This window comes from Ranitomeya imitator, chromosome 9, assembly GCF_032444005.1.
Source record: "Ranitomeya imitator isolate aRanImi1 chromosome 9, aRanImi1.pri, whole genome shotgun sequence".
Classification (NCBI taxonomy): Eukaryota; Metazoa; Chordata; class Amphibia; order Anura; family Dendrobatidae; genus Ranitomeya; species Ranitomeya imitator.
The window spans coordinates 32,032,128-32,051,466 of NC_091290.1; the positions used below are offsets into that span (position 1 = coordinate 32,032,128).

General features: G+C 42.4%; 1 protein-coding gene across 1 annotated transcript in view; it reads left to right on the forward strand.

Annotated features, from left to right (window-relative positions):
- LOC138649863 (cathepsin W-like) overlaps positions 1 to 19,339 on the forward strand; it is a 50,198-nt gene that overhangs the window by 18,835 nt on the left and 12,024 nt on the right. The window contains exons 6-9 of the mRNA XM_069740584.1: positions 3,041 to 3,121; positions 7,609 to 7,725; positions 9,758 to 9,822; positions 19,161 to 19,245. Coding sequence (XP_069596685.1) covers positions 3,041 to 3,121; positions 7,609 to 7,725; positions 9,758 to 9,822; positions 19,161 to 19,245 — 348 coding nt within the window. The remainder of the gene's footprint in view (positions 1 to 3,040; positions 3,122 to 7,608; positions 7,726 to 9,757; positions 9,823 to 19,160; positions 19,246 to 19,339) is intronic.

The following is a 19,339-nucleotide window of genomic DNA, read 5'->3' on the forward strand; positions in this document are numbered from 1 at the left end:
ACGTAGTATATAGCACAGCCACGTAGCACATAACACAGCCATGTAGTATATGACAGCCCACGTAGCATATACAACAGCCACGTAGTATATAGCACAGCCCATATAGTATATAGCACAGCCACATAGTTTATAACACGGCCCACGTAGTTTATAGAACAGCCATCTAGTATATAGCACATCCCACGTAGCATATAACAGCCCACGTAGTATATAACACGGCCCATGCAGTAAATAGAACAGCCAAGTAGTATATAGAGACACTTGCCCCATATAGTGCTGCACAAACGCTATTGCCCCATAAGATGCTACATACAGACACTTGCCCCATTTGCTGCTGCGATAAAAAAAAATCACATACTCACCTCTCCATCGCTCAGGCCCCCGGCACTTTCAATATTCACCTGTCCTCGTTCCAGCCGCCGCTCCATCTTCTTCAGCGTCTTCTGCACTGACGCTCAGGCAGAGGGCGCGGACTAACCACGTCACCGCGCACTCTGATCTCAGCGTCACTGCAGAGGACGTGGAAGACAGAGCGGCGGCTGGAATGAGCAGGTGAATATCGCGCAGCGCTCCGCTCCCCATTATACTCACCTGCTCCTGGAGCAGTGCAGTCCCTGCTTCCTCAGCGCCGCAGATTCTCCCTGTACTGAGCGGTCACCGTTACCGCTCATTACAGTAATGAATATGCGGCTCCACCCTTATGGGCGGTGGAGCCGTATATTCATTACTGTAGTGAGCGGTACCATGTGACCGCTCAGTACAGGAGGAAGCTGGGGACCTGCAGGGACCGCACCAGCCGCCAGGAGTAGGTGAGTATAATTAGACAGCCCCCGGCCGCTCCCCCCCCTGCCGAGTCAGCTCCGTGATGTGCCGCTAGCTGAGGACCCCTGGGGGAGCGGTGGTCCTAGGCACTGGCAGCTGCCTGCCCTTAACGCCGGCCTTGAATGGGCCCCAATGTTTCGCCAGGGCCCTGGCACTTGCCCGGGTACGCCGGGTGCTGACGCCGGCCCTGAACATGGGAACCCTTCTTTGATATCACCTTCACAATTCTTGCATCCATTGAACTTGTGAGTTTTTGTAGAGTTTCTGCTTGTATTTCTTTGCATGAATAGACTCCCAGAGCTGCTGTTTTGATGTGAACTGCCTCCCACCCTCATAGATCTTTTCCTTGATGATACTCCAAAGGTTTTCTATAGGGTTGAGGTCAGGGGAAGATGGTAGCCACACCATGAGTTTATCTCCTTTTATGCCCATAGCAGCCAATGACTCAGAGGTATTCTTTGCAGCATAAGATGGTGCATTGTCATGCATGAAGATGATTTTGCTCCTAAAGTTGTCAGTCAGAAACTCTATATACTTTACAGAGGTCATTTTCACACCTTCAGGAACCTTAAAGGGCCCTACCAGCTGTTTCCCCATGATTCCGGCCCAAAACATGACTCTTCCACCTCCTTGCTGACGTCGCAGCCTTGTTGGGACATGGTGGCCATCCACTACTCCATCCATCTGGATCATCCAGGGTTGCTCGACACTCATCAGTAACCAAGACTGTTTGGAAATTAGTCTTCTTGTATGTCTGAGCCTACTGCAACCATTTCTGCTTCTGAACACTGTTTAGGGGTGGCCGAATAATAAGTTTATGCATCATAGCAAGCCTTTGAAGAATCCTACACCTTGAGGTTCGAGGGACTCCAGAGGCACCAGCAGCTTCAAATAACTTTGCTGCTTTGTAAAGGTATTTTGACAGCGGCTCTCTTAATCCAATGAATTTGTCTGGCAGAAACCTTCCTCATTATGCCTTTATCTGCATGAACTCTGTCTGTGCTCTGTTTCAAGCACAAATCTCTTCATCATACTGTGATCACTCTTAAGTTTTCGTGAAATATCTAATGTTTTCATACCTTGTCCAAGGCATTGCACTATTTAACGCTTTTCAGCAGCAGAGAGATCCTTTTTAGTTCCCATATTACTTGAAACCTGTGGCCTGCTTAATAATGTGGAACATCATTTTTAAGGAGTTTTCCTTTAATTAGAGTCACCTGGAAAACTAATTATCACGTGTTTAATATTGATTTCAGTGATCCATTTAGCCCTGAAACACAATACCATCCATGAGTTTATTTGAAAAACAAAACAATTAAATCTTTATGACATTTAAATCCAATTTGCATAATAATTTGGAACACGGTGTGTATATGTATATATATATATATATATATATATATATATATATATATATAAAATGACACATAGAAATATATATATATATATATATATATATATATATATATCTCTATTTGCATGTGTGTATATGTATATTATATATATACACACACATATATTTATATATAGCCCTGTAACTTTTTTGTTTTAGCATTGATTGATACATATATTTATTCTTTATTGCAAGGTTCTAAATTATTTTAACTACTAAAATAAAATTTTAAAAAATGCCATGCTGATCTTAAGAATCATGATGCCAAGTCATTTCAAAAATTGGCTGCAGCCGGATTGAAAATAAAAGAAAGCCTAAAGCAAAAAAAGGCAGTTTTAGCCATTAAAAAAAAAAACAATAAAAACGTAGCAATAAATTATACATCCCCAAAAAAACTTTACAAAAAAAAGTCAAACAAGCACTCTTATGGCTACATAGAAAATAAAATGTAAAAGTTATGGGTCTCAGAGAGTGGCATTCTCAATTAATCTAGAAAAAAATGCTGATATTGCTAAAACTTAAAAACTGATATAAATTTGGCATATTTGGTATTTTGATAAATTTGGCATATTTGATATTTTGATAAATTTGGCAGGAGAATCGCCACCTTAGTCGGGAGAGACTGTCACAAGGTGAGGACAGACAGGTACTTACGGTAGTTTTAGTGGCCTAAAAGTGGGAAAAAAAATCACTTGACCTGAAGGGCGGACTTTCATTAATTAAACCCCTTTATTTCTGCAGTCATGCAGATTATCTTCTTTGTAACTTTTCTCTTCCTAACTTTACTTCTGTGTTTACATTTACTCACTTAATATTTTCTTCCAGAGCTTATAGATTGTGGTCCTTCTAAAAATGGCTGTAAAGGAGTGAAAGTGGAGGAAGCTTTTAAATCTGTCATAAAGCAAAGTAAGATATTTTATGTTTGCTGTAAGGAAATGTAAAATGTATCATGTACGATAATAGATTATCTCAACCAAAACTAAAAGTCTGATTGGAAGGATGACAAGAAGTTTAAATATAAAAGTTATTTGATGAAGACAAACAATATACAGTTTTGAATATTTGGGGAGACGTGTTTATATGCATTTTCTTCTTTCTTGTTAAGCTTTTGTTCCGACTGTTACAGCAATCTTATCTAGTCCTTATTGATTTTTCTACCAGATGCACATGTTTACCGGACTTACTTAACTATTTATATAGGGAAGATCAGGGGAGCTGTGCACAATCAATCGATAAAATATACAAATCATGCAGTAACGACTATTGTGAGACAGTGGCAGGATAAGTGGTCGGGGATAGCTATAAAAATGAACTTTAATCAAATTTTGTACATTTTATCTTCCAATAATTCAGGCTTGAAAATTTTGTAATTGGCAAGGAGAGTTCCCCAAGCCATAGATTAGGGTGAGCAACATGGACTAAAGGTGAAGACACAAGCAGGCAGGAAAGATAGCCGGTATTCAAGCAGGGCAGGCTACACCAGAAGACTCAGAGCCAGGAGTGTAGATACACTGCATATAGGATGTGAAGAAAGATATTTAGTTCAGGACTTGCAGCAATCAAATTGTTAATGGCAGAGCTGCCTGCTACCGGAAGACAAATGACAATGCCAGAGACAAAGACAATCAGCAAACAAATGGTTAGCCATCACCAACAGCATCACAATTCATTATGCTTGCAGCAATCAAATTGTTAACCCCCGGTCTGAGCTAGAAAGTAAATGCTGATAAATGAAAAGCAGAAATTTGCTAAAGAGATTAATAGCTGATTGTGAGAAATGGATAGGAAGGGAAAACTCCAGAAGTACACACAGTAACTGAATGCCAAGCTCACTGAATACTCAGTACATAGCTGTCTGTGAGTTATGCATTATGCACAGTGCGGGGCTGGGATTCACAAGCTGGGTGGCCGCACAGGCGCAGTCTGCGAGACTGCATCTGAGGTCAGACGGGCAGCGCTCACTGCACCTGCCCCAGGCAGAACAAAACGGCGCAGGCGCTGGATTTGATTTCAAAACAGCGCGGAGGGGGCGCCGCCCGGCGCCGAAAGAGCCTTGAGTGACGGCAGTGTGGGGTGTGCAGCAGGGGGGAAAGGCCTGCCTCCAGGACTAAAAACAGGTATTTTTGCAAAATTATAAAACACTTTATTTCTGCTTTGACTGCACCAATAACTAAAAGAGCCACCTCGTCAGAATGCAGCATTACTGCTGCACAAGGTGGCTCTTTTAGTTTCTAACAACTGGAGGTAGTGACAGAGTCCCTTTAACCCCTTCACGATATGCGCCGTACATGTATGTGTACATGTACAGTACAGACCAAAAGTTTGGACACACCTTCTCATTTAAAGAATTTTCTGTATTTTCATGACTATGAAAATTGTGCATTCACACTGAAGGCATCAAAACTATGAATTAACACATGTGGAATTATATACTTAACAAAAAAGTGTGAAACTGAAATTATGTCTTATATTCTAGGTTCTTCAAAGTAGCCACCTTTTGCTTTGATGACTGCTTTGCACACTCTTGCCATTCTCTTGATGAGCTTCAAGAGGTAGTCACCGGGAATGGTTTTCACTTCACAGGTGTGCCCTGTCAGGTTTAATAAGTGGGATTTCTTGCCTTATAAATGGGATTGGGGCCATCAGTTGTGTTGTGCAGAAGTCTGGTGGATACACAGCTGATAGTCCTACTGAATAGACTGTTAGAATTTGTATTATAGCAAGAAAAAAAGCAGCTAAGTAAAAAAAAAAACGAGTGGTCATCATTACTTTAAGAAATGAAGGTCAGTCAGTCCGAAAAATTGGGAAAACTTTGAAAGTGTCCCAAGTGCAGTGGCAAAAACCATCAAGCGCTACAAAGAAACTGGCTCACATGAGGACAGCCCCAGGAAAGGAAGACCAAGAGTCACCTCTGCTTCTGAGGATAAGTTTATCTGAGTCACCAGCCTCAGAAATCACAGGTTAACAGCAGCGCAGATTAGAGACCAGGTCAATGCCACACAGAGTTCTAGCAGCAGACACATCTCTGCAACAACTGTTAAGAGGAGACTTTGTGCAGCAGGCCTTCATGGTAAAATAGCTGCTAGGAAAACACTGCTAAGGACAGGCAACAAGCAGAAGAGACTTGTTTGGGCTAAAGAACACAAGGAATGGACATTAGACTAGTGGAAATCTGTGCTTTGGTCTGATGAGTCCAAATTTGAGATCTTTGGTTCCAACCACCGTGTCTTTGTGCAATGCAGAAAAGGTGAACGGATGGACTCTACATGCCTGGTTGCCACCGTGAAACATTGAGGAGGAGGTGTGATGGTGTGGGGGTGCTTTGCTGGTGACACTGTTGGGGATTTATTCAAAATTGAAGGCATACTGAACCAGCATGGCTACCACAGCATCTTGCAGCGGCATGCTATTCCATCCGGTTTGCGTTTAGTTGGACCATCATTTATTTTTCAACAGGACAATGACCCCAAACACACCTCCAGGCTGTGTAAGGGCTATCTGACCAAGAACAAGAGTGATGGGGTGCTACGCCAGATGACCTGGCCTCCACAGTCACCAGACCTGAACCCAATCGAGATGGTTTGGGGTGAGCTGGACCGCAGAGTGAAGGCAAAAGGGCCAAAAAGTGCTAAGCATCTCTGGGAACTCCTTCAAGATTGTTGGAAGACCATTTCCGGTCACTACCTCTTGAAGCTCATCAAGAAAATGCCAAGAGTGTGCAAAGCAGTCATCAAAGCAAAAGGTGGCTACTTTGAAGAACCTAGAATATAAGACATAATATCAGTTGTTTCTCAAGTATATAAGTATATAATTCCACATGTGTTAATTCATAGTTTTGATGCCTTCAGTGTGAATGTACAATTTTCATAGTCATGAAAATACAGAAAAATCTTTAAATGAGAAGGTGTGTCCAAACTTTTGGTCTGTACTGTACGTGTTTCTCCCTTTGATGTGGGCTCCGGCGCTGAGCTCACATCTTTCCCGGAACATGTTAGCTGTTTTGAACAGATGACATGTGCTCCTAACAGCCGCGAGTGGATCCGCGATCCACCCGCTGCTGTTAACCCGTTAAATGCTGCTGTTAATCTCTGACAGCGGCATTTAATGTGATTGTGCCAGAAGCGCGTCACTAATCCCGCCCATCAACACCCATTTCACATGACCACGGGTTGCCGATGGGTTGCCATGACAACCCCGGGTCTGCAGCAGACCCCTGTGGTTGTCATTGCTGGATTGCTATAAGCGCCGTCCCGCTGGTCGGCACTCATAACAAGTGAGCATTTCTGCTACACACAGGCAATCTGATCATCACCTGTGTGTAGCAGAGGCGATCAGATTATCGCAGCTTCTAGTCTCCCATGGAGACTACTATTGAAGCATGTGAAAACTAAATAAAAAATAGTTTAAAAATCTAAAAAAAAATATAAAAGTTCAAATCACCCCCCATTAAATAAAAAATACACATATTTGGTATTGCCGCATTCAGAATTGCCCGATCTATCAAGATCTAAAAAGAATTAAACCGATTGGTAAATGGCGTAGCGAGAATTTTTTTTTCCAAAAAACAGTTGTAGATTTGCTTTTTTTTTTTTTGCAATTTCACCGCACTTGTAATTTTATTCCCATTTTTTACTACACAATATGGTAAAACCATTTAAAAGTACAACTCGTCCCGCAAAAAACAAACCCTCACATGGCCATATTGATGGAAAAATAAAAAAGTTATGGCTCTGGGAAGAAGGGGAGTGAAAAACAAACGCAAAAAAACGGAAAAGGGCTGCGGCGTGAAGGGGTTAAGTGATGATGTCAAATAAGTTTGACGCGTTACTTGGCAGCAATAGTAGAAAGGGGCATATACCGGCGCTGGTACCAGGATTTTATAAAACAGAAAGCGCTGTAACTAGTGACCATCCCGCAGTATATCACAGATAAGGTCACCAAATGTTAAAATGAAATAAACATATTTTGGTGATCTTCCAGGCTTTTTTTGTGTTTTTCTTCGTTGTTGTTGTTTTTTTTTTTTTTAAGTAAATGTCTCATCTGGGACATTTATAGAATATTTATAGAATAGCACAAAAATACTAAATAGACGTGACCCACATTTATTTCCAGAACCTTTTTGTGGCTCTTTGGACATGCTGAGGAATAGGCAGGTGGCCATACAGGCAGAGCTCTCGTCATTGTTTCGAAGGGAGCTCTGAAAATCGCACATCGTAGGTGGAAATGCCATAAATGTCCCAGATGGGAACCCTCCTTAAAATAGAGACACCGTGCAAATGTATTCTTAGCAATGTCTGAAATATGATAACTATTGTCCTATGTAATAATAAGAATGGATTTATAAAAAATAAACGTATAAATGTTAATAAGGTTTGCTCTCTTTTCCTCTACAGAGGGACTGGTATCTGAAAAAGTTTACCCATACAAAGCAGTAGCACAGAAATGTAAAAAGATCAATTCTGTAAGAACTACCATTAAAGGGTATATATCGCTCCCCAAAAATGAGCAAGGTAAAAAAGATGGCGTATTTGTCCAAATGTATTTTTTGTGTGCAGTGGAAGGTTTTACTACAGGATGGTCGTAGCCACAAAGTGGGAGATTGCACTGGCTCGGCTATTTTGGTCTTTCATTTTAATGAAGCATTAAGCGCAGAGGCAGACACCTTCCCACCAGAAATGTGGGAATAGGCACATTTTTTATATTATTTACATATGGTATGTATCATGTATCCCCTCTGTCCCATATATTACTGTACATTTCTAATATATAGTTTTTAAATCCAATGTCTTTGATTTTGTTTTCACTCATCTGTTCTAAGGTCTTTGCTCTGTTCTCCTCTTGGTCAAAATGGCCTCTTTAAATGGGAGCACTCGCTCTGGCAGCAGTTAAAGGGGTTGTCCGGTCAAAATTGATAAGTCTGCAGTCACTCTGTGTGACTGCAGACTTATGAACCCCCCGAGCTCATGCACTGTGCGCTGTGAGGATTCGACGGTTTTTGGGCCTGGACCTGAGGGTATGTATTCGTTTTGCATACTACCGGCCAGAACCTGTCGAGTGGGCGCAACCTCGCTCCATACACTTGTATGGAGCGAGGCTGCGCCCACCAGTCGGGCTCTGGCCGGGACTATGTATAACGAATACATACCCTCCGGTCCAAGCTCAGAAACCTGCGAATCCTTGCTGCGCACCGTGCATGAGCTCGGGGGGTTATGCCTATAGTATGCCTATACGTGCGACGGACAAAGCCTAGCCTTCAGCAACACCTTGGATGCTTAGTCACGACATCACAATATGCAGACACTAGGGCCCAGCCACAGGCAACATATGTCATGACGCCAGTATTTGCAATTACATTAATGGAGTAGTATATGGAGATTGTATCCTTGTTTAAATCCCAAGTCAGTTATGTCACAGCCCCACGTGGTGCTCAACGGAAAACAAGCAAATATGAATAGGAACATATCTGTGGCACTCACAGAGTGGCTAAAAAGTTATTCCTTTATTGCACACCAAATATATCCTCCGTCCGGTATGCAATAAAGGAATAACTTTTAAGCCACAGGGTGAGGGCTACAGTATTTCTTTGCTCCTATTCATATGTCATAACGTCAGAAGTATGTCTGCTCGGCATCAGAAGCCAACACAGAGTAAAGGTACCGTCACATCGGTACAGACAGCTCTCCAGCGACCAACTATGCGAAGTCCCCTGGTAACCAGGGTAAACATCGGGTTACTAAGCGCAGTGCCGCGCTTAGTAACCCGATGTTTACCCTGGTTACCAGTGCTAATGTAAAAAAAAAAAAAAAACACTACATACTTACATTCCGGTGTCTGTCTCCCGGCACTGTGCTTTCCTGCACTGATTGTGAGCGCCGGCTGGCCGTAAAGCACAGCGGTGACGTCACCGCTGTAATCTGCTTTACGGCTGGCCGGCGCTGACAGTGCAGGGAAGCAGAACGCCGAGGGACGCGACAGACAGCGGAATGTAAGTATGTAGTGTTTGTTTTTTTTACATTTACACTGGTAACCAGGGTAAACATCGGGTTACTAAGCGCGGCCCTGCGCTTAGTAACCCGATGTTTACCCTGGTTACCAGTGAAGACATCGCTGAATCGGCATCACACGCCGATTCAGCGATGTCTGCGGGAGATCCAGCGACGAAATAAAGTTCTGGACTTTCTGCTCCGACCAACGATGTCACAGCAGGATCCTGATCGCTGCTGCGTGTCAAACACAACGATATCGCTATCCAGGACGTTGCAACATCACGGATCGCTAGCGATATCGTTGTTAAGTTGGTCAGTGTGAAGGTACCTTAAGGATGCCCAAAGTGCAGGTCTCATGCTGGAGGAAAGAAGAAACCCGAAGGCGCGGAGGACCAGACAAATTTCTCATTATAGGTAAAGGACCAATATATCATTGTTGGTATGAAGGGCAGTACAATTTAGCACAGTTACAACAATAGAAGTAAACAATTAAATTACTACATTCATAAAAGCATATTAAACTCCATATTAATTTTGTTTTGTTTTTTTCTTTCAGTCATGGCAAATTTTGTAAATGTCAAAGGTACAATTGTTGTGCGCCTAAACAGCATCGGTCTGAAGGTAAATATGTTGCCAGGGGCGTTTGACTCTTGAAAAAAAAATATTTTTTTAAACCAAAAGTTTAAACAAAATGCGGTTTTTAAATAAAGGTCTTAATTATTACGGAAAAATAAATCCAAACCTATGGGTACCTGTATGAAAAAAAGTTATTGTTCACTAAACCTAATAACTGGCTGGGCCATCCTTAGCAGCAAAAACTGCAATCAAACATTTGCGATGACTGACAATAAGTCTTTTACAACACTCTGGAGGAATTTTGGCCCACTCAGAGCTGTCGTAATTCAGCCATATTGGAGGGTTTCCGAGCATGAACCGCCATTTTAAGGTCATGCCACAGCATCACAATCAGGACTTTGACTAGGCCACTCCAAAGTCTTAATTTTGTTTTTCTTAAGCCTTTCAGAGGTGGACTTGCTGGTGTGTTTTTGATAATTGTCCTCCTACATAAACCAAGTACGTTAAGCTTGAGGTCACAAACAGATGGCCGGACATTCTCCTTCTGGATTTTTTGGTAGACAGCAGAATTCAGGATGCCATTTACCACAGCAAGTCTTCCAGGTCCTGAAGCAGCAAAACAGCCCCAGACCATCACACTACCACCACCATATTTACAGTTGGTATAATATTCCTTTTTTGAAATGTTGTGTTAGACGCCAGATGTAATGGGACATACATCTTCCAAAAAGTTCAACTTTTGTCTCGTCAGTCCACAGAATATTCTCCAAAAAGTCTTGAGAATCATCAAGATGTTTTCTGCCAAAATGCCTTTATGCTCTTCTTGCTCAGCAGTGGTTTTGTCTTGGATCTCTGCCATGCAGGCCATTTTTACCCACACTTTCTTATGGTAGAGTCATGAACACTGACTTTAACTGAGGCAAGTGACACTTGCAGTTCTTTGGATGTTGTTGTGGGGTCTTTTGTAATTTCTTGGATGAGTCGTCACTGTGCTCTTGGGGTAATTTTGGCTGGCTTATGCAACAACAAAATCTACTCAAGAAGATGCAATACTCTATGGGTGAGCAAAACAATACAGACAAATTTTGAACATATTTTTTGAGGGTTTTTTTGGTGGAAGGTTCACCAATGTTCCATGTTTTCACCATTTCTGGATAATGGTACTCACTGTTGTTCGCTGGAGTCCCAAAGCTTTAGAAATGTTTTCATAACCTTTTTCCAGATGGATAGATGTTAATTACTTTGCTTCTCATTTGTTCCTGAATTCCTTTGGATCGTGACATGATGTCTAGCTTTTGAGGACCTTTTCGTCTACTTCACTTTGTCAGGCAGGTCCTACTTCATTTTCTGATTGACATCTGGTGTGGCAGTAATCAGGCCTGGGTGTGGCTAGGGAAACTGAACTCAGCTTCCCAAAGATGTGAAAAACCACAGTTTATGTTTTAGGGTGTGGGGTCATCACTTTTTCACACAGGGCCCTGAAGGTTTGGATTTTTTTTCCCTTAATAATAAAGACCTTCATTTAAAAATTGCATTTTGTGTTTAAAGGTACCTTCACACTGACCAACTTCACAACGATATTGCTAGCGATCCGTGACGTTGCAGCGTCCTGGCTAGCGATATCGTTGAGTTTGACAGGCAGCAGCGATCTGGATCCTGCTGTGACATCGTTGGTCGGAGCTAGAAGGCCAGCACTTTATTTCGTCGCTGGATCACCCGCAGACATCGCTGAATCGGTGTGTGTGACGCCGATTCAGCGATGTCTTCACTGGTAACCAGGGCAGGGCCGCGCTTAGTAACCCGATGTTTACCCTGGTTACCAGCTTAAACGTAAAAAAAACAAACACTACATACTTACATTCCGGTGTCTGTCCCTCGGCGCTCTGCTTCCCTGCACTGTGAGCGCCGGCCAGCCGTAAAGCAGAACACAACGGTGACGTCACCGCTGTGCTTTCCGGCCGGTGCTCACAGTCCGTGCAGAGAAGCAGAACGCCGGGGACAGACAGCTGAAGGTAAGTATGTAGTGTTTTTTTTTTTTTACGTTTACGCTGGTAACCAGGGTAAACATCGGGTTACTAAGTGCGGCCCTGCGCTTGGTAACCTGATGTTTACCCTGGTTACCAGGGGACTTCGCATAGTTGGTCGCTGGAGAGCTGTCTGTGTGACAGCTCTCCAGCAACCAAACAGCGATGCTGCAGCGATCGGGATCGTTGTCTAGATCGCTGCAGCGTCGCTAAATGTGAAGGTACCTTTACTTGTGTTATCTATGTCTGATATTTACATTTGTTTTGTGATCTGAAATATTTAAGTGTGACAAACATGCAAAAGAATAGGAAATCAGGAAGGCGGCAAACACTTTTTTCACACCATTATATATACACATTGTTATTATTATTATTATTATTTATATAGCACGATTAAATTCCATGGTGCTGTACATGAGAAAGGGGTTACATACAGAGTTATAGATATCGTTTACAGTAAACAAATTTACAGTGACAGACTGGTACAGAGAGGAGAGGACCCTGTCCTTGTGGACTTACATTCTATGGCATATACATACACATACAGTACAGACCAAAAGTTTGGACACATCTTCTCATTTAAAGATTTTTCTGTATTTTCAGGACTACGAAAATTGTAAATTCACACTGCAGGCATCAAAACTATGAATTAACACGTGGAATTATATACTTAACAAAAAAGTGTGAAACAACTGAAATTATGTCTTATATTCTAGGTACTTCAAAGTAGCCACCTTTTGCTTTGATGACTGCTTTGCACACTCTTGATGAGCTTCAAGAGGTAGTCACCGGGAATGGTTTTCACTTCACAGGTGTGCCCTGTCAGGTTTAATAAGTGGGATTTCTTGCCTCATAACTGGGGTTGGGATCATCAATTGTGTTGTGCAGAAGTCTGGTGGATACACAGCTGATAGTCCTACTGAATAGACTGTTGAATTTGTATTATGGCAAGAAAAAGCAGCTAAGTAAAGAAAAACGAGTGGCCATCATTACTTTAAGAAATGAAGGTCAGTCAGTCCAAAAAATTGGGAAAACTTTGAAAGTGTCCTCAAGTGCAGCAGCAAGAACCATCAAGCGCTACGAAGAAACTGGCTCACATGACGACCGCCCCAGGAAAGGAAGACCAAGAGTCACCTCTGCTTCTGAGGATAAGTTTATCCGAGTCACCAGCCTCAGAAATCGCAGGTTAACAGCAGCTCAGATTAGAGACCAGGTCAATGCCACACAGAGTTCTAGCAGCAGACACATCTCTACAACAACTGTTAAGAGGAGACTTTGTGCAGCAGGCCTTCATGGTAAAATAGCTGCTAGGAAACCACTGCTAAGGACAGGCAACACACAGAAGAGACTTGTTTGGGCTAAAGAACACAAGGAATGGAAATTAGACCAGTGGAAATCTGTGCTTTGGTCTGATGAGTCCATATTTGAGATCTTTGGTTCCAACCACCGTGTCTTTGTGTGACGCAGAAAAGGTGAACGGATGGACTCTACATGCCTGGTTCCCACCGTGAAGCATGGAGGAGGTGTAATGGTGTGGGGGTGCTTTGCTGGTGACACTGTTGGGGATTTATTCAAAATTGAAGGCATACTGAACCAGCATGGTTACCACAGCATCTTGTAGCGGCATGCTATTCCATCCACTTTGCGTTTAGTTGGACCATGATTTTTCAATAGGACAATGACCCCAAACACACCTCCAGGCTGTCTAAGGGCTATTTGACCAAGAAGGAGAGTGATGGGGTGCTACGCCAGATGACCCCAATCAAGATGGTTTGGGGTGAGCTGGACCTCAGAGTGAAGGCAAAAGGGCCGACAAGTGCTAAGCATCTCTGGGAACTCCTTCAAGATTGTTGGAAGACCATTTCCGGTCCCTACCTCTTGAAGCTCTTCAAGAGAATGCCAAAGTGTGCAAAGCAGTCATCAAAGCAAAAGGTGGCTACTTTGAAGAACCTAGAATATAAGACATATTTTCAGTTGTTTCAGACTTTTTTGTTAAGTATATAATTCCACATGTGTTAATTCATAGTTTTGATGCCTTCAGTGTGAATTTACAATTTTCATAGTCCTGAAAATACTGAAAAATCTTTAAATGAGGTGTGTCCAAACTTTTGGTCTGTACTGTACATACACAGTACAGACACATACTGTGAAGAAAATACCTTTAACGGGAGTCGGTCACTTCTAAATTGCATGGTAAACAAGATACATATCCCTATAGGGAACTTGGCCTTTAGAAAATCATAATTTTACTAGATTTTCAGCTTGTTTCTTGCATGCTCACTACACAGTGGAGAGATGTCAAGAGACAGGACGCATAAATGTACTTTCAATTACAGAAAGCGCTCCCTCCGACAGTGGAAATAATGTCAAGCAGATGAGTGGGAGGCAGAGGTCTGCAAATACAAAGGACAGAACGGTGCATGGAGGCACTGGACCACACCAAGGGTGAAACGAGAACCCTACTGTATATATTGCAATAAATTTAATTTGCTGGACACTGAAGCAAGCTGCAGATAAACTAAAGGTACCTTCACACATAACGATTTCGTTAACGATATCGTTCCAACGTCACGCTTTTTGTGACGTAGCAACGATCCCGCTAACGATCTCGTTAATGTGTGACAGCGACCAACGATCAGGCCCCTGCTGGGAGATCGTTGGTCGCTGGGAATGATCAGGACCTTTTTTTGGTCGCTGATCACCCGCTGTCATCGCTGGATCGGCGTGTGTGACGCCGATCCAGCGATGTGTTCACTTGTAACCAGGGTAAACATCGGGTTACTAAGTGCAGGGCCGCGCTTAGTAACACGATATTTACCCTGGTTACCATTGTAAAATTAAAAAATTTAAAAAAAAAAGTACATACTCACATTCTGATGTCTGTCACGTCCCCCGGCGTCCGCAGGGTTAAAACTGCTTTCGGCAGGAGCGCTGCTAATGCACGCGCTCCGGCCGAGAGCTTCCCGCACTGACTGTGTGAGCGCCGGCCGTAAAGCAGAGCACAGCGGTGACGTCACTGCTGTGCTCTGCTTTATGGCCGGCGCTGACAGTCAGTGCAGGGAAGCTCTCGGCCGGAGCGCGTGCTTTAGCAGCGCTCTTGCCGAAAGCAGTTTTAACCCTGTGGACGCCGGGGGACATGACAGACATCAGAATGTGAGTATGTACTTTTTTTTTTTTTTTACTTTTACAATGGTAACCAGGGTAAATATCGGGTTACTAAGCGCGGCCCTGCGCTTAGTAACCCAAATGTTTACCCTGGTTACCTGGATGCTGCAGGGGGACTTCGGCATCGTTGAATACAGTTTCAACGATGCCGATGTCTTTCCCCTGATCGTTGGTCGCTGGAGAGAGCTGTCTGTGTGACAGCTCCCACACAACGACTTACCAACGATCACGGCCAGGTCGTATCGCTGGTCGTGATCATTGGTAAGTCGTTTAGTGTAACGGTACCTTAAAAGATATGATAACAGCTTGGGCCAATGAATGAGTGTTCTACTACAAGTCACAAGTAACTTCATAGGTGACTTCAAATAACAAAAAAAAGCATCTTCCTGGACTCAAGAACCGCTTCTGCACAAATTAGAATAGAAATTGTAGCCGCCATATTGGTTGTCACTTCTAAATTCGCATCTCAAAAACAAACAATAATTAGGATTTTATTACTAGGTTTCATTTTTTTATTTTCGCCCCTTAGTCAGCTATCATGGTCCAACAACGTGGCTGCTCTGTTCTCTGTTGTGGTGCAACCAGAAAAAAAAGTTGGGAAAAAAAATTGTAACAGACTGGTTCCATGAGACCTGTCACGATTCACACCGTGACAGTCACCCCTACGTCACGGGTCGGGGTGACTTTAGGCCAACAGACGGCTATCACATGTGCAGGGGATCTTATCTTAGTTAAACCTCCACTCCACAATGTGATGGAAAAACACACACAAGGCTATTGACCTCTTAGTTTACAGCAGGGGCTTATTCTAGGTATCCCACTGCTCTTCAATATACCACGAACTGCAGGGATTTATGTATATCCCGCTTACAGTTCCACTTAAGACTTGCAGCTCTCTGGCGCCCCCCTTACTCTCAGGTCAGATTAGGTACTGCACCCTGGGTAATTAGTCGCCAGACTGCCTGCTATGTACTGGCTATTGGGCACGCTGCAGCGACGCGATAACTACTCCAACTCAGGCAGGAACCATAATTATTAACGCCGCAGTCGCTACAACATCACCCAAAAGCCTGCACGGTATTGCTGCCATCAGCTCCGATTAAACGGGTCCGAAGCTAACCCAACACAGTAGTGTAATTCCCTTCAGGAGACTTAGGGTACGTTTTAGAGCATGGAGAAAGAACTAGTATTAAATATTATACCCCACAAAAGTTAGGCAGTGCTTTATCAAAATATTTTACAAAGATGTTACAAATGAGACAATTGCAAATATGTACAAGGTAATTATAACATAAAGGGATTACAGGAGAAAAGATAACACTCACATGTTCTCAGAGCAACCAGGCTAGTGGAGCTCCCAAAAGTCCCAGTGCATTGGACTTGCTCAGGGCTCTCCAGGAAAAAAACAAGTGACTGCTGGGAGCCTGCCAGAAACTTAAAACCTGCAGCCTGTTACATAACAGAAAGGCTGGCTTATCCAGACCCTCCTCTCTCTACATTCTTAGTACTTCAGCCTTAAATTTGTCTACTTTCCATAACTCCGCTACAAAACATGTCAGTCATAGTCATAACAAACCCAGCATTCATCTCGGATTAACGTGGGCATTCTAATGAGATCAAATATGTCCTATCTGTGATACATATTTACAGAGAAATCCCTACTTCTTTACCTGATGGAGTTAGAAGCTCAGGTTTACCGTGGTGGATAGATCCACCGAGGGAGATTAAGAATATGTATTTTCCTGTTCCTATCTTAAATGGTTTGCCTAATATCTTACAAAAAAACAGAACAAAGACCTCAGGGATTCTGGGGACTTGTAATCCAGTTTAAGCTGGTCACTTTCCACTGCAGGGATGCCGGTCGTAAATACCTTGGCGAGGGGGATGAGGAGCTGAAAGTCAGGAATTTGCAGCTACAAGCCATAAAAGCTGTTGCAGAATCACTCCAATAAGGGGGGCTTCGCCCACAGCATGCTAGCAAGGGAAACTACTTATTAGATATCTCATACCATATCGTGACAAGACCCATAGAAAGAATGACCGTACATCAGATCATACATTGCGTGTAGCACTTTGTTAGAGATCTAAGTGTTTTGCTGATTCCAAGACTTCTTTGTATCTCGGTTGCACAATGATTATCCCTTTCCCACACTATCACATACTTTTACGTCCAGCACTATGCCATAACGGTCCATCCTGGAGCTGGGTCGGGCTAGGGATTAGAGGTCGCACCATAAGCAGTGGGCTGTCGGCTGTAACGTATACCTCACCACCTGCTACAATGATGTTCACACCAATTGTGGCCTTTTAACCCCTTCGCCCTGAAGCCTCTTTTCACCTTCCTGACCAGGCCAATTTTTACAATTCTGCCCAGCGTCACTTTATACAGTGATAACTTTAGAAAGCTTCAACGGATCCCACCGATTCTGAGAAAATTTTCTACTGACATATTGTACTTGGTGATAGTGGTAATATTTGTTCGATATGACTTGCATTTATTTGTGAAAATATTGGAAATTTGGTGAAAATTTGAAAATTTTGCATTTTTTCAAACTTTAAATTTTTATGACCTTAAATCAGAGTTTTATCACACAAAATAGTTCTAATATTTCCCCCATATGTGGCTGTACAGTACTATTTAGCTATAAGGCGAGAATCTGGAGAGACGGAGCGCTATTTGACTCCTGGAGTTCAGATTTTCCTAGTATATTTTATTGCAAAAGCATCGCCATATTTTGAGAACTATAATTTTTCCATATTTCGGAAGCTTTTATTAGTACCATTTTCGGGCACATGACATTTTTTTTAAAATTGCTTTCTATTCCAATTTTTGGGAGACAGAATGAATAAAAATCATCAACTCAGGAATTTTTTTTATGCCGTAAAATTGATAAGGCTTTCTACGTGTCAGTACAATTACAGCAATACTGCACATATTTTTTTATGTTTTGGAACGTGTACACAATAAAAACTATTTTATAGAGAATATAACTATTTTTGTATCACTTTATTCTGAGGGCTTGTATTTTTGTGGGATAAGATGAAGTTTTCAGCGGTATCATGTTTATGTACATATCTTTTATCACGTATTATTCCACTTTTTGTTCGGCGATATGATGATAAAGAATTGGTTTTTGCCTCTTTTATTATTATAAAAAAGGTGAAGGCGAACTAGTGAGACAGTTTTATAGGACGGGTTGCCCCGGATGCACCAATACCAAATATGTGTACTTTTATTGTTTATTTTTGTTTTAACAAATATACAGATATTTATTGAAATAATATTTTTCCTTTTTTTTTGTTCATTTCATGATTTTTTTTTCTAACATTTTTACAATTTGTATTAACTTTTTTTTAACTTCTTTACATTGTCCCAGGATGGGACATTAACTTTATTCTGACAGATCACTGATCTAATACTCTTCAATGCTTCTGCACTGCAGAGCATTAGATTAGAATCTCAGATGCAGGGAGGAGGCTTGTCAGCTCCTACTCTGAGCATGAGCTATCAGGCCACCGTCCCTGGGTGACCCTGCGGCCATCTTTCAGCCCGGGGTCATTATGGAGACCATAGGCACAATGTGATCGGAATCGCGGTTGTTCTGATGGGAGCATAGAGGGAGCTCCCTCCCTCTGCGATGCCCCGCGATGCCGATGTTACTATTGACAATGGCAACACAGGTGTTAAACACGTGTGATTGGTACTAGCACTGTTTGTGGGTGTTAAGGCAGGGTCTCAGCTCTCATATAGAGCTGACATCCGCATTTGATCACGGCGACGCTCAGCGTGAGGTCGGGCGATCATCACTCCGTGTATGTATGGCAGTTTGCGGGAACGTAGTGCCATATATGGCACATGTTGGGAAGGGGTTAAAGGGAATCTGTCAGCAGCCTTTCACATAAACTATTTATAAGCACATGTAGCTCTTTCCAAGTCTAGTAATACCTTTACATGGCCTTTCTGTTCCTCCATCACTGAGAAATCAGCATTTGAATGTATATGCAAATGAAGCTGAAAAGTTATTAGTAGATCTGAAGCCTCTGTCACTCCAGCTCTATTCCCTGCCCAGCACCGCCTCCTCCTGTTTGTCTGATAGCTCACTTACCTGAAGCCACACAGCACTGATACAGTAATTAAAATGTATGTAATTTGACCAGATCCTCCTTATTGACTTTTTCTTCATGTTAATACAGCTTTACAAAGGAGGAGTAATTCATCCTAAATCCTGTGATGTAACAAAAGTAAACCATGCAGTTCTAGCAGTGGGATATTCAAAAGGTAAAGAGACATTCTAAATTCTTGTTTAGTTTGTTACTTAAATGTATTGCTCGTAAGATGTGTTATTCTAGTTACCTAATTTGAGCCAAGGACA